At 40.9% G+C, this 14,629-nt stretch overlaps 1 protein-coding gene across 1 annotated transcript in view; it reads left to right on the forward strand.

Annotated features, from left to right (window-relative positions):
* The window catches only part of BTBD7 (BTB domain containing 7), a 51,688-nt gene that overhangs the window by 30,300 nt on the left and 6,759 nt on the right, over nucleotides 1–14,629 (forward strand). The window contains 9 exon segments of the mRNA XM_053945405.1: nucleotides 3,852–4,060; nucleotides 5,213–5,288; nucleotides 7,517–7,677; nucleotides 8,002–8,145; nucleotides 8,268–8,339; nucleotides 8,341–8,487; nucleotides 9,935–10,124; nucleotides 13,364–13,542; nucleotides 14,178–14,606. Coding sequence (XP_053801380.1) covers nucleotides 3,852–4,060; nucleotides 5,213–5,288; nucleotides 7,517–7,677; nucleotides 8,002–8,145; nucleotides 8,268–8,339; nucleotides 8,341–8,487; nucleotides 9,935–10,124; nucleotides 13,364–13,542; nucleotides 14,178–14,606 — 1,607 coding nt within the window.

A 14,629-nucleotide genomic window follows, 5' to 3' on the forward strand; every position in this document is an offset into this window, starting at 1 on the left:
CAGTTTTATAATAAAAGGTTTGCTTAGTGCCACTTCTGCTAATTGTTGAAGGCAGTTGACTTGTCTTCAGTAGGTCTGTCAAGTGTCCTGATCCCAAGCCACCAGCTAGAATGCTAAACATGGGCTCAAGCTATTTCTGTCTGGAAGGACTGTGGGGCTGCATTTGGGAGAGAACTCAGAAGCAGACAGGACCTGATGGTAGGAAGGCTCCATTGGCATCCAGCAAAATTTGTGCAAAATCTGTTAGCTGTCTTTCTTTTTTGTAGATTGCAGGTTGAATCTCTGAAGGATAGTAATGGTCACAGAAGCTTGTGGGACACTGCAAATGGATCTTGGGAAGGTTGTTGCTGCCTGAGTATTAAAAAATAGTATGCACAGGAAAAAAATGCTCTATTCCACTGTGAAGAGCAATATTGTGTCTATTAGATGACTACTTTTTTTGCCAAGTGGCTGATTGTTAAAGCAGAAAAAACCTCTGCCAAAGAAGAAAGGAAATTGGATTCTTTCCATAGCTAGAATTGGGTTGCCCCAATTTATTTAAAAGCTCAAAAAACACTTTAATTATTACCGTATGCTTACTTCAGAGGAAATACTTTTCATAATCCTACACTTCTGACCCATTGCTGAAATTACTTGGGAAAAAGACTGTTTCATTTGCTAGTCATCCTTAATGAGCTTTTCACCTGATGTCATATTATTGTTAGTTGTGCAATAATTGGACTTGACAGAAGAATTGAGACTGAGCTGATGCACTGTTTCTATAAATCGGTGTTGCTCAGATCTTTGGCACTGCATTTCTGGTGTCTTTTCAGGGGGCAGGCGTCTTTACTTCAAAAATAAATGTCAGATGAAATACTAGGAATGGCATTCATTTTGAGATAAGTCTCTGCTCTTGTAGTTTGAGTTTCCTGGTGACTGCTTTCAGTGTGTGGGTTTACTGCCTTTGAAATGGAGCAGTCCTTATGTGTGATGTTTAGAGTTCAGAGGAATGCAGTTTCTGCTGAAGTCAGCTTGCATGCAGGCAGAATAATTGCATGCAAAAAAATGTGTTAGGATTTAGCAGGGGAAGACTGAGTGCAGATGACCCTAAATAATGGTTTCAAACTATTTTGTTTCTTATTCATGGGAGTCAAACTCCTCTCTTAAGCAAATTGCAACTAGTCACCACTTTCATTCGCATGCCAGGTTTGCTGCTAACTTAACATTTTCCTTTCTTGAGCCCCAAAAGGAAAGCTGAGAGAGACTCACATGACAAAGTTAAATGCAATGTCAGCCCTTTGCTGTTTGGGTAAAAATGGATCCTTAAATGGAAAGCTTCAGACTTCATTTACTCTGTGTTTCTGACATATGCTGAAGTATTTTGAGCTTTTTTTGATGATAAGTTGGGTTTTGGATAGTTTAGTTGGGGGTTTTTTGTTTGTTTGTTTTGTTTTTTGGTGGTTTGGTTTTTTGTTTTGTTTTGGTTTTTGTTTAAGGCTGTTTCTCAGATTGTTGACTAGAACTTCTTAAGACTTGAGATTTCATCCTTTAGGAATCTGGGGGATTCCTCCATCTAGAGGGGGCAGTTTCACTAACCTGTACCTCAACCCGCAGGGTGTATTTCAGAACAGTTTTCATCCTCTGCTCTTACCTGTACCAGTGATGACTGGAGTGATGTTCCACGTGCCTCCAACCCATCTTTGTTGCCTGTGCCCTGCTCATTTAAGGCCAGTGCTTGCCATGCAGGTTAGATGTCACTATCTGTAATGAGGCATCTGTCCTTACTAGCAGTAGTAATGATAATATGTAACCTCATGGAGATAGGTGGCTCTGAGAAGTGCCATACTATTTAAGTAATGGTGAAGGACAAAGCAGTTGAAACATGACTCAGCACTCATCCCTTTGTCAGAAGCAAATGGAGAGTCTGTCTGGGGATGCACAGTGTAATGCTGCATGTGCTGCATTGGTCAGAAATGTGTGTGCTTTGGGAAGCCCTTCTGTCAATGGCTGCATTCAGTCTTCTTTTTCTCAGGTGAATCACACATGTGAAAAAAACATAATCCAGCTGCTTGTTGAGGAAAGTTTGGTTTAAATATGAACTGGTGTAAAATGCATTACTGTTGGGGGACAGACATTACTCTTATAAATTGCTTTAAAAATTTAATAAGGATTGTGTCCAAAACTGTGTATGTATTCAAGCATATTCCTGAAAAGCTTAGAAAATTTTATTGGTACAATATTGTTCTTAAAATTACCACATTGTGGTTGTTATAGTATTGGGTACAAATACACGTGTCTAATAGGACACATAAATTTGTAACCAGTCTCATGTTTAAACTGTCACTTTCTACTACCTTCTTAAGCCTCCTGTTTAAATGCCCATTTTAGTGACTTACTTCTAAGTAGTAGCTCCTTTGACAGATTCCCTCCTACTTGAAGAAGCTTATTCACTTTTTACTACCTACTCCATATCTTTCACATTATTAGTTACAATGGAAATGGAATAAACACTGCATATTCTGTATGCTGCCTTACGTAGAAAAGTAAGATTTTTCTTTTATTTCTGTTAATTGTTTAAAATAATTGTGAGTTTCATCTGTATGCAGCCAGTACCAGAATATGTAGCATCAGGAGGCCTGTCTTTGTCTTTACTAGGGTTGAAATTACTGTGCTAAACACGTTTTTACTCAGCTTATTTCAAGAGCTCAGCAGTGCAATACACATCCCTAAACAATGAAGTTTAGTTTTTAGGTATCTTTGAAACTGAGAGAAAAATGATGATGTATAAGAAGTAAAATTGCAGTGTAGACATGTAGCTCTGAACTGTCTGGGGACCTCTTATAGGCATAAGCACAGCTGTAATTTTGTGGCTGTAGTGGGTTGAGACTGGAATGTGTAATTCTGAGAATTTTTTTCTTTAAATTGCTATCTTTGTGCTAAACCAGATGTACAAATGAAATCAACAAAGTGCTATTGGAGACTTCAAGTTATCATCGTTGTGGTGCCATCTCTCTTAACTCCCTAGTTACCCAAGTAACTCCCAAGTACTCATGTTTTCAGCCCTCACACAGAATATCTTCCCTCATTTCTTCCAAATCAGATCCATTTCCCTTCAGGAGTTTTAACTATACTCTCTGTTCTTCAGAAGATGTGTACCCTGTGAAGGAGTAAATCCTAATAAAGCAGTGGGTAGGAAGAAACTGTGGCAGACTCTCCATAAATCTGCCTCCCTTCTGCTTCCCTGTCAGAGAATGTGCTCCCTGTCCTGGCACCCTCTGTGCCTTGCTGGATACTGAGGCCATCGTGGTGGCCTGGAGCAGCCATCCACTGCTTCCTGCCTTTTCTGTGAGTCAGAAAATGATGCTTTGCTGCCCTCATCCTGTACTGAGTAGCTGAGTACCAGCACTGTTACGGTTTGTGTTTCTTCTCATCTGTCTCAGAAGGGTCCATGAGCAAAGTGATACAGGCAAAAATCCCACCTTTGTTACAGTTCTTGGGTTTCTGTGAATCTGCTGTGAACAATAGTGACCCAAATTCTCGATGTTAAAATGTGTTAAACACTCAGATTACCAAAGGGGGTTCTGATTGGCTTGAACTAGCTTTCCAGTTGTTTATCCAGGCATGCTAGCAGCCATGATGCTTCATGTGCCTTTAAAAAGTGAATAACTGTATAGTTGGAATTATAAAATTAAAATTATTGTGCTTCTAGTCAAAATACAACCTTGTTTCCAACCTTGTTCTGTAGGGCACCTGTCTTTACTCTCACTGGGTGTACATAACCCTGTCTATTGCAGATTTAGCCACATGTATTATTCCTTCAGGGTCTAAGTGCCTCTGTAACCACACTGTTGATTGCTGCCCTTGTTTGGTAGGCTGTGAAGATATTATTGCTGAGAGCATCTCCCTGGACACCTTGATTGCCATTCTGAAGTGGAGCTCTCAGCCATACGGTTCCAAGTGGGTGCATCGCCAAGCCCTGCATTTCCTCTGTGAGGAGTTTACCCAGGTCATGACTTCAGAGGTCTTCTATGAACTCAGCAAGGACCACCTGCTCACAGCTATTCAGTCTGACTATTTACAGGTAACCTGCAGTGCAGAATACAGCTGGTCCTGCTAGAACAGGATGTGTTATACCATTATTGGAAATGCCTGGCAGTAGTTGATTTTAAATTGTAGGCTGAAGAGGGCTTGTACACACTATGCACTCCTTCTATAATATGTAAAAACATTAAATGGAAGTAGTGATTAAGAAAATTGTTATGTTCTTGGCTTGTAACCCAAATGTGGTATATGCTGTTGCTTAGAAGTCTAATAATAGTTTATAAATGCATCCAAATTATTTTAAACAAAGCATTTCTGCATCTAACATTTGCCCTGCCTGTTTAAGAGATTTATAAAATTACGTGGTGGAAATAGTTTTGCTGTAACAACACATGCTAATTTGGGGTAGTGGGAGCTAATAAACTAGAAATGGTTCAGAAAACTCAGTTTATTTTCATGGAGAGAGAAAAATACCATCTCTGACAAGTATTGCACAATTTTTTTTTTAATGACTTGTCTTCAGTGATTGTGTGGTTTTAGGGAGAGACAACTGTACTGGCCAACAGAAAGATTCTGGATTTTTGCTGCCATTGCTCTTCAGGGGAGATATCTTTATAATGATAACCACCCCTTAATAGTTTCAATATTGCTAGTTGTTTTTTGGTTTTTTTTTTAATGCGTTCATCTCAATCTTATTCTTTGTAAAGGATTAAGTGCTAGAGATTATTCAAAGTGTTTTTTAAAAAGCTTTGTTAACTTGAAGCATTTGAGAAATTACAGTTAACACTACTGTTGATCTTCCATGAGAGCTTATATTGCTGAATTTGTAATGTTAAACAAAAGCTTGAAATGCCCAGAGGTAGAACTGCCCCTTTAAATTAAATTTAGTAATTCAAACTTTATAGCTGTAAGTTTCCATACTAAATAAAATTTTTCCTTCTGTACAAAACTTCTTCCTCTTCCTAGGGATTCAGTAAGTAATAGGAATGTAGAAATTATCGTGGTGATATGCCTGTAGTATAGCTTAAAATATTAGGAGAAAGTGGTAAGCAGATCATAAAGTGCAAATACTTCGTGCTTAGGTGCAACTGTGTTTCTTTAGACCTGTAAAAGACCTGTGATTTTTTTTTTCTTTTGTGTGTGTGCATGTGACATTAACCATATACAGATTACTGACTTCCTCTTTCTACAGGCAAGTGAACAAGATATTCTTAAATATCTGATTAAATGGGGAGAGCACCAGTTGATGAAGAGGATAGCAGATCGAGGTGAGGATCCTTTAAACCATGCAGTACTAAACCAAATAAACCAAAATTTATGGCAGTTCTATTTTGTGAGTTGTCTGTAACTTTGGGAAATTGAATCTACTTTGTCCATAGTATAGTCAAAACAAATCAAATGATCTTGCTTTCTTTAAAGGTTTGGTTATCTAAAATGAGAACACAGCATTCTGAGAGAGATGGAATTGTTTAGCCTGAAGAAGAAAAGGCTTAGAGGGGATCTTAGCAGAGTCTATAAATATCTAATGCCAGGAAGCAAAGAAAATAGAGCAGCACTTTCCTCTTGGCACCCAGGACAAGATGAGAGGCAGTGAGGCACCAACTGAAATACAAGAAACTGTGAAGATGGTCAGACACGGGCACAGGTTGCCCAGCTGGATGCAGTGAAGGGCAATGTGTTGTACCTTACGTGGGGAGGTGTGGGAAGAGGGCATTGGCTTTGACTGAACTAAACTTTTAGAGGTCCTTTCAACCTCTATGACTGTTTGATTTTGAAGTCTCGTTGGTTTCCTGTTGTCTCAGAATTCTTTTTCTTGTAACTAATTCATCAAATAAAACCCTCCTGCAGTATCTTGCTACGCAGGCTTCTCACAGTAGTCTTACTCTTAGTTTACTGTGTCAGCCTTTCACTTCAGTTTGAGTGTGTCTCTCTGACAGGAATCTGTGGTAGTGAGAAACAAGCCAACAAGTGGCACCAGTGTTTTCCCTAAAGTAGATATAAATGTATTTTTATGAGCCTAGATGCACATTATTGCTACAGTGGTAACTTTAATCTTACACATGTTGGATATGGGAAGTAGGTTAAACGTGTATGTCCCAAATTACAAATGCAAGGATCTTGTAGTTCATCTGCACTCCGAAGTGTCAATCACATAATGCCACAAGAGGAACAGAAAGGAAAGAGCCTGCCTGAGTGAAAAGAGAGCAGTACTGGTGTAACTATTGCGTTGGGAAAGCTGGCCATGCTTCTGAAATCCACTGTTATTGCTTGGAATACAGCTGCTTTGTCATGGTCATGGTTTATGAAATGCAACAAAATGTTAGTTAAAGGTTGTGCTTCTAGTGTCCTAAGTATTTACCTATTTCCAAACAGGATTTTCCAAGCATTGTCCTAGGGCACATTGGAACATAATAGAGCCAGTTAAACAGTAACAGACCTGGGCTGGGGCAGAAGCTGCTCCTTTGGGATCACTGCACAGCTTCTTGCTCTGGCATTCATTGAGTAAACAGCTCGCATCTCTTATCTGGGATCATCAGAAAACACAATAAGCAAAAGCAGAAATAATGTCGACGCCAAATTCTGTCAGATTAGAGACAGATTTAGTCTAGTAATTTCATTTAAATTCCTCAGTGACACTCCTTGTATTGCAGCTCTGAATGTGTGATAGTGTCAATGCCACAAAGCATTAGAGAATGTAATGAGCTGTGGCCAAAACTTTAGCTGCATGAACTGAGGGAGGGTGGGTATGTTTGACAGGTTTCCTCAAAGAGGGAAGCTAGTCAGTCACATTCAGGTTGGGTACAATATCTAAAATACACATGTGAGCTGCATGGTCATCTTGCTGTCTCCAGGATGATGCCACTTCTGGTACAATAGGTGTCCTGTGGCCTTGAGAGCAATTTGAGAGGGCTTGACACCATGTTACTGAGGTGGGTTACACAAGGAAGCTAGAATAATGTATCCCTGAGGACTCTTTAGACCTTAATTGATACAAAGTGTCTTTCAAAACTGCTAGGTAAAGGCAGAGGTGCTGCAGGAGAGTCCTTGGGGGAACTGTTAGCAGGGAAGTACAACTGCTTTCATGGCATAGCTCTTAATAGAGCTTTCCAAATGTTTATGGCAAATACTATTGTTTGTATTTTCTGCCTGGCTTACACTTTGAAACTGGCAGCTGTTCCAATGACCTGTGCTGGTATAAACTGAACCTGTCTCTCTGGATGCTTCATATAAGATTTTAAGGCATGAGGTAGAATCATAGAATCATTTAGGTTGGAAAAGACCTCCAGAATCATGGAGTCCAACCTTTGACCAATCCACCATCCTGTGCCATGTTCAGTTGTTAGTTTTGTGGAACAGTGCTGATGAGCCCTACTGATATAAAATGAGAATTTTCCTTCCTTTTCTTTAACCTCCCCTGTAAGGTAAGCCCTGTACCTCCTGCTATCCTCTTTAAACTTTCTGATGAAAACTTAGCATGTCTTGTTCCTTCCCACAGAGCCTAATTTACTTAGTGGTACTGCTCACAGTGTGAATAAAAGAGGTGTGAAGAGGAGAGATCTTGACATTGAAGAGCTGAGGGAGATCCTGTCTCCACTTTTACCTTTTGTCCGCATTGAGCACATCTTACCCATGAATAGTGAAGTACTGAGTGATGCAGTAAGTCAGTAGTCTCATACAAATACATCTCTGCATGTTACAAATACATCTCTGCATGTTCAGATGTGAGGGTTTTTTTTCTTTAGTGGATGTTGGTTTTGTTTGTTTATTTTAAGGATTAACTTCTAAAATGTTATCATTGAGAGTAATAGATGTGTAACACTTTTTCTGGTTAGGTTTTGTGTTCTATCAATAGATTACTTTTTTTAGATAGGCTAAAAAAAAATCAGTGGTGTAAGGATTCAGTGTAAAGAATGCACTTTTTGCAAGTTTTTACCATATTAATATTTTAAAAACCGTAAAACTCTTTCTTGATTCTTAAAGATGAAGAGAGGCCTGATTAGTACTCCTCCTTCAGACATGCTACCAACATCAGAAGGTGGAAAGTCAAATGCCTGGCTGCGGCAAAAAAATGCTGGAATATATGTGCGGCCAAGACTGTTCTCACCATATGTGGAGGAGGCTAAGGTAATACCAGCAACACTTGACTGTTCTCAGATTGGAGTCATCAGGGGGTTCTGTAAACAGGGAAAGATTTTGGGATGTTTTGTCTCTTTACATGTACTGGCCTAAAATACTAACATTTTCAGTTTAACAAGACTTACAAGATTGATCATCAGGCTCAAGTCTCTAGAACTGGTCAGAAAAATTTCAACAAAATTTTTTTTTGTCGAAATTGAAATGTTTGCGAGACAGATCTTGATGAAATTCCACCGGAAACAAAGCAACGTTCTGAGGGAAACCTCCCTGGTTTCCAGCCAGTTTGCCGGCCCAGCTCCTCGGCAGCCCTCCTGGCAGGCGGATGGCAAGGTGAGAGCCTGAGAGTCCCAGTCTGCAGCTAGTCAGCAACCTTGGTACCAGCTCTTTCAGGCTCCCCAGCTCCCACCAGAGCTGGGTGGGGAACTGCTATTCCACTCGGCAGAGGACTGATGTTTCATCATCTTGTTTAAATCAGAACATACCCAAAATCTTGTGATCCTCCGCAAAATGGAATAAATATCCTGTGTCCAATTTGAATGAATTTGTTTCCCTCTTTGTTTCCCTCTCAAGCAGTCACTTCCCTATTAATTTCTTGCATGAGCACTGCCAAGCTAAAGATCTTGTAGCACCTCTGGTGGTGACGTTTGGTGGCAGGGTGGAGATGGTGCTGTGTGGGACAGGAATGTGCCACGTTCTGTTGGACAGAATGGGAGCCTTTTGTGTCACTGACCAGTGCCACCAGTTCAGGTGGCTCTGACTTGACTTGAGAGCTTATGAGTCCCAGCAGTACAGGTGACAACAGAACGAGAGGATTAGGTGAAGATGTGTACATCCACATCACCTACAGACTGACATGTGCTCTGATGAATTTGGAGCTTTTACCCTATCCTAGGAGAGAAAATGGTTTTTAGAGGTATAAGATGTTATTAATGTCCTCTTTGAGGGAAGGGAAGAAATAAAACTGCTTTGCATTTGGGCACAGCAGTTAGCACCAAGTGGCACTAAAATAGCAAAGGAGGACTAGCTGGTTAAAATATTCTCTTTGGATCTTAGATTGCGAAAACTACCAAAAACGTGATAAAAGCTTTGACTCTTCGTTTTCAGGTATATGCCATGGGAGTGCTTTAGTACTTATCCAGAGTAAACAGTGAATTCTTACAACCCCCATACTCCTGTCAGAATTCCTGCTTGTTAGTACTGGTTTCATATTATGCTGCTAATATTTTTAAATCATTTTAAGGCTTTTTAACTTTAGAGGGAGGACTTTCATACATAGTCTCTGGATTGTGAATGAGTGATTTTTTTTTTTTTTACTCCCCTGCTAGACTCCCATTTTTTGAAATAAGTTCATTTGATCTTAAGTAAGAATCTTCAGAGGGTAGGCATAAATCTTTTCCTATTCTTTAGATGTCTGAGGAAAACATGTTTCATTTTCAGGCTGGTGCCTTCTACTCAATGGCACAGAAAGTTGAGACTCATAGGCAGTAATTGTCTTAAGTTCAGAGGGTCTGGTCTCGAGAAGGTCAATTCTAATCTGACAAAGTAAACAAAGCATCCATCCCAAACTATTCTCCTGCCTGCTCTTAGCTCAAACTCAGCTATGATCATGACTGGAAAATGGAATAGAAAATGCTAATGAAAATGCTGATGTTGTTTGTGACCTGACAATGTTACTGTGGTACAGCCATGGTGGGACTTGTGTCGCTGGGGCTGTGCTGGCAGCAGTGGCAGCAGGTGTGTGCAGTGCCTTCATGAGGCTCTGGTGCTGTCGTTGCAGTCGGTGCTGGATGAGATGATGGTGGAGCAAACCGACCTGGTCCGCCTGCGGATGGTGCGGATGTCCAACGTGCCCGACACGCTGTACATGGTGAACAACGCGGTGCCGCAGTGCTGCCACGTGATCACCCACCAGCAAGTCAGCACCAACCAGACCAGTCCTCCCTCAGTTATAGCCAACGAGATCCCAGGTGAGCTGCTGATGGCTTCCCATGCCAAGTGAGCTCCTGGGAGTGTGTGGGTGCTTGGGCCTGAGGGGGAGTGTCAGTTATTGAACTTCATCGTTTCCTCAGAGAGTAGTTCTGCACCAGGAATAGTCCTTCTGCTTTGGTCTGTCCTAAGGACATTAACTGCTTTTGAATGGCAGAGTAACTAGTTGGAGAACAAAACCCTTGGACTGGTTAAACAGGTAGAACACTTGCTGGAGCCTGGCTATCTAGTCTCAGAATTTTCTATAGGGTTCTCAGTTTTCTACAAACCAGTTGTCCAATATAGGTAAGATCTGTGAGTCTGGAAAATTTCTTTCAAAAATCAAAAGCCAGAGAACATAACTTGTAAGGAAATCAGCTGAACTCAGTATGCCAGAAAAGTACTGGAAATGAGAACTCAAAACACATTCACTTCAATTTACCAAATCCACTTTAGCTTTGAAGCCAAACCGATTCCTTGTGGAAGAATGTGTCAGAGTACATTTTTATAGGCTCAAGTAAATATGGCCTCTCTTGACTTCAGGATGATTGGTATGACATTCCCCATAGACAAGCCAGGAAAATATATACTAAATGTATTTTGTCATTTATGCATATGATCTTTTGGTGTCAGACTGGAGGAATGTATCTAGTGGAGCTCCTAAAGCATCTAGCTCTTCCTGCCTTTCCCCTGTCCCATTAATACTCAGTGTACATATAATAGCTAAATGACCAAGATTAAATTTTAATTCAGTGAAGGAAAATACTGTGTTTATGGCATTCCCCATTTTATAAGCTCTCTGTATATCAATTATGTCTCTTTACAGTCAGCTGTGTTGAGAGGGAGTAGATAAACTATTCTTACAGATGCTAGACCCAGAACCAAAGTAATGGATTGAAATTGCTGCGGGAGAATTTATTTTGAAGTGTTTGGAAGATGGGAAACACTGTTTAGTTATAAGATTTCTAGGAAAATTTGTAGAACAGTTTTGATCTGTTTGCTTCTTGTAGTCTGGGAATAAACTTGATAAAATTTCTGTTTTAAAAATTTGATAAAAGTAACAATTGTTTGTTTAGAAATCTGGAGCTCTCAGCAAAACTGTGGCATCTCAGCAGTGCATTATAGTACTTGAACTTCCCTCCCCAGAAAAGTGTAAATATACTTAGCATGAATTGAATAGAAGCTATTTCATATAAGACAGGACTTTGATAACACTTTGCTCAATTCTGATTTCCAAAGAATTTGAGAAAGACAACAGGTTCTCAGAGGTCTTCAGTGTTTTGCCAAAGTTCTCATGTTCTTGAAAAAACTGGCTCTGTTGGCAAGCATGAGACACATCTTGACCAATCTGAACTCCCCTGCATCTTGGTTCTGTACAATCTAATAGGTAGGAATTATTGCCAGTCCCTTGATTTGAACACAGATATGAGCTCTGAGCCTGGCCAGTAGTTGGAGCGCAGGAATTGTGTCCTGGCAACTGTCTGCTTTGCTTAGTCCTGTAATTGAGCAAAAGAATTGATTGGTTTGCCAGTGCCTTTTTGCTCGAATGGGCAGATGGGGCCCAGTTAGTGTGAGGAGATTAAAGCCTGTCCCACCCTCTAACTTGTACAGGAATCCATCCTGAAGCATAGAGGGAGCACAGGGAGAGCTGGGCAGCCCCCCTTCCATGACCCTTGGGCCGGGCTCAGAGCAGGGGGTGCTTCACAGCTTGGCTGCTCTCCGTCTGTCCCTGCCTTCTCCTTGGACCCTCTGCCTGAGGACTGTATTTGCACAAACCTGCTGGCAGTGTGTTTTAGTTTTCTTCCTGCAGCACTATTGTAAAATGAGTTCAGCTGAAACCTGCTCTAACTTGAGGCCAGGTTCTGCAAGTGGTTGGGCTTCTTTACGCATTTTCCAGTTTCAGTCTGAATTAGAAATCTTGCAGCTGAGATAATTGTATTTTTTTATATACACGATCTTTCTTCCATGTGTTTCACATGAATGACAGTAAAAAAACCCCAAAACAAACCAGGGTTTGAGAAGACAGTATTTTTTAATGAAAACCTTCTATAATTTTTATGCCTACTAGTTTGGAGAACTGCTTCAGACTTCTCTTAGATCCTCTTTTTTAAGTATTAGCAAAATGCTGGCTGTAGCTAAACATCTGGCTGCTAAATCAGTCTTTTTCAGAAGAATTTAAGTGTGGAGTGTAGAGGACTTACTTACAGGCCTTGAAGACTGGTTAGAATGGGTTCCTTTCCTCTCTTCTCAGTACAGGAGCTCCATTGAGGGGGGGAATATTTTGCACTACATATACTTCTCCTTCGTGTACCAATGTAAATTTTGTGAAATTGGGACCAATTGTAATTGTGTGGTGTTTCTCCTTCTCTGTAATGCAAATGTCTCTTCACACTGTTCTTGCTGTATGATCTGTTTAATTTTTATGAGCTTTCATTACAGACATCTGGTCATGGTAATACATAACACTTGTAAAGCTGGTAAAGGATCAGACACCAGAACTTACACACTCAGAGATCTGGATTTGTCTTCTCTGTTTATATGCACATTTTTCTTAGGACAGGAACACCACAGAGAAATATCATTCATCATCAAACAGCAGTAAGAAGTGGCATGAGAAAGTTTTGCAACAGGCTAAATACCCAAAATTATACATTACTTTCTTTTGGAATGGTTTTTAAAAAAATATTTCAATGTGACTGCATAAAACAACACAATTTTAACAGGTTTTTGTTGGCTTACAGTTCGTGTAACTTTTGTAAAATGCCCTTTCTCTAGTTACATGCTGGTGTTATGGTCTTTTGATTATAGGACTGCGTTAGAAGTATGAAGTGTATGCCAAAAAAATCAATGAATTCTTGGCCTGTGCAATTCAGGAGGGAACATTCAGTTGTTATTTAAGATATCCTGCCCCCACCTCAAATCATGGAATTCCTGCATCATAAGGGGTTTACAAAGAAAGCTCTATTTGTGGCTCATTCTAGCAGAACCTAGGGAAGTGGTGTATGTTTTTATCATTTGTATTATGTGTGTTATCCCATGTGGCTTAATGATGCTCCATGGAACATGTGTAAGTTGAACAGTTCTTGGCAGAATGCTTCTTAAAAAAAACAAAAGCCAAGGCAGCCTGGTGTTAGATTTTGTTCCTTCAGAATAAATCCAACCATTGCAATCAAACTTACTGTCTTAGAATTGGAAAAAAAGGACTCTCTTATCCCCACCCCATTCTCTGTTATCCCTGCAGTTCCCAATCTCCTGGTTGTGAAAGAGATGATCAGGCGGCTGCAGGAGCTGCGCCACACCGAGCAGGTGCAGAGAGCCTACGCTCTGAACTGTGGGGAAGGCGCCACCGTCAGTTACGAGATCCAGATCCGAGTGCTGCGGGAATTCGGGCTTTCTGATGCTGCTGCCGAGCTCCTGCAGGTATGAAGGATGGCTGTGTAAGAACATGAAGGGACTTGATTGTGTTCTCTGCAATAGGAGTACTTGCTGTGTATACACACAAGTGCTTTGAAATGCCTGCGTGACTGTCCAGGTGCAAATGCCAGTTGCATTTGATGTATGTGATTTTATAAAGCTGTAAGTGCGATGTATAAATAGTTTTCTCAAGAGTCATTGCCATTCAGGAGGCTCTTACTGACACAAATTTTGGGGACAAAATAAAACTGCTAGAGAGAGAGTGGATGAGAACAGCAGAACCATAACTTTAAACCTTCTTAAAACAGAGAGGAGAAAAAGTGGTAGCTTATGCTGTAGGTCTGCACAGTACATGTCAGGACTGGGAAACTGAAAATCCCTCTTCTGTTTACACACTGGTGCTAAAGCACAAGCATTTTTTTATCAACTTTGGAGTGAATCCGATGCTTCTTGTCTTATTTCAAAAAAACTCCAATCCATTTTTCATGGTAGCTGTAGTCACCTTGAGTGTTGGTGAGCTTGTACGTAGCACAGCCAGGCAGTTACAGTATTAGCATGTTTCTGAGAGTGTTAGTTGGGGAAATTTTTCTAGATAGCTTCCTACTTTGTCTTGTAACATGCTGGGTATTTTACCTTTGCAGAATCCTCACAAATTCTTTCCTGATGAGCGATTTGGGGATGAAAGCCCACTGCTGACAGTGAGACAGTCTGGACGATGTCGCGTCAACAGCACTCCCACTGCAGAAACCATGTTTACAGAACTGGACTCTTTCGTGGCCTTCCATCCACCACTGCCCCCTCCTCCACCTCCATACCACCCACCAGCAACTCCTATTCACAACCAGTTCAAAGTGGGCTGGAAACAAAGGGTGCCAAGTCAACATCCCTCCCGTTCCTTTTCTTACCCGTGTAACCACTCGCTGTTCCACTCGCGGACCGCCCCCAAAGCTGCCCCTCCTGTTTACCTGCCCGGCGCCAAGGCAGCGCCTCCCGACTGCACCAACACCGCGGCTCTGGGGCGCCAGACGGTGGCAGCAGCAGCAGCAGTGATGGCAGCTGAGAAACAAGTAGTAAGTGTTGTGATTTCTCTTCT

Source organism: Vidua chalybeata, chromosome 6, assembly GCF_026979565.1.
Source record: "Vidua chalybeata isolate OUT-0048 chromosome 6, bVidCha1 merged haplotype, whole genome shotgun sequence".
Classification (NCBI taxonomy): Eukaryota; Metazoa; Chordata; class Aves; order Passeriformes; family Viduidae; genus Vidua; species Vidua chalybeata.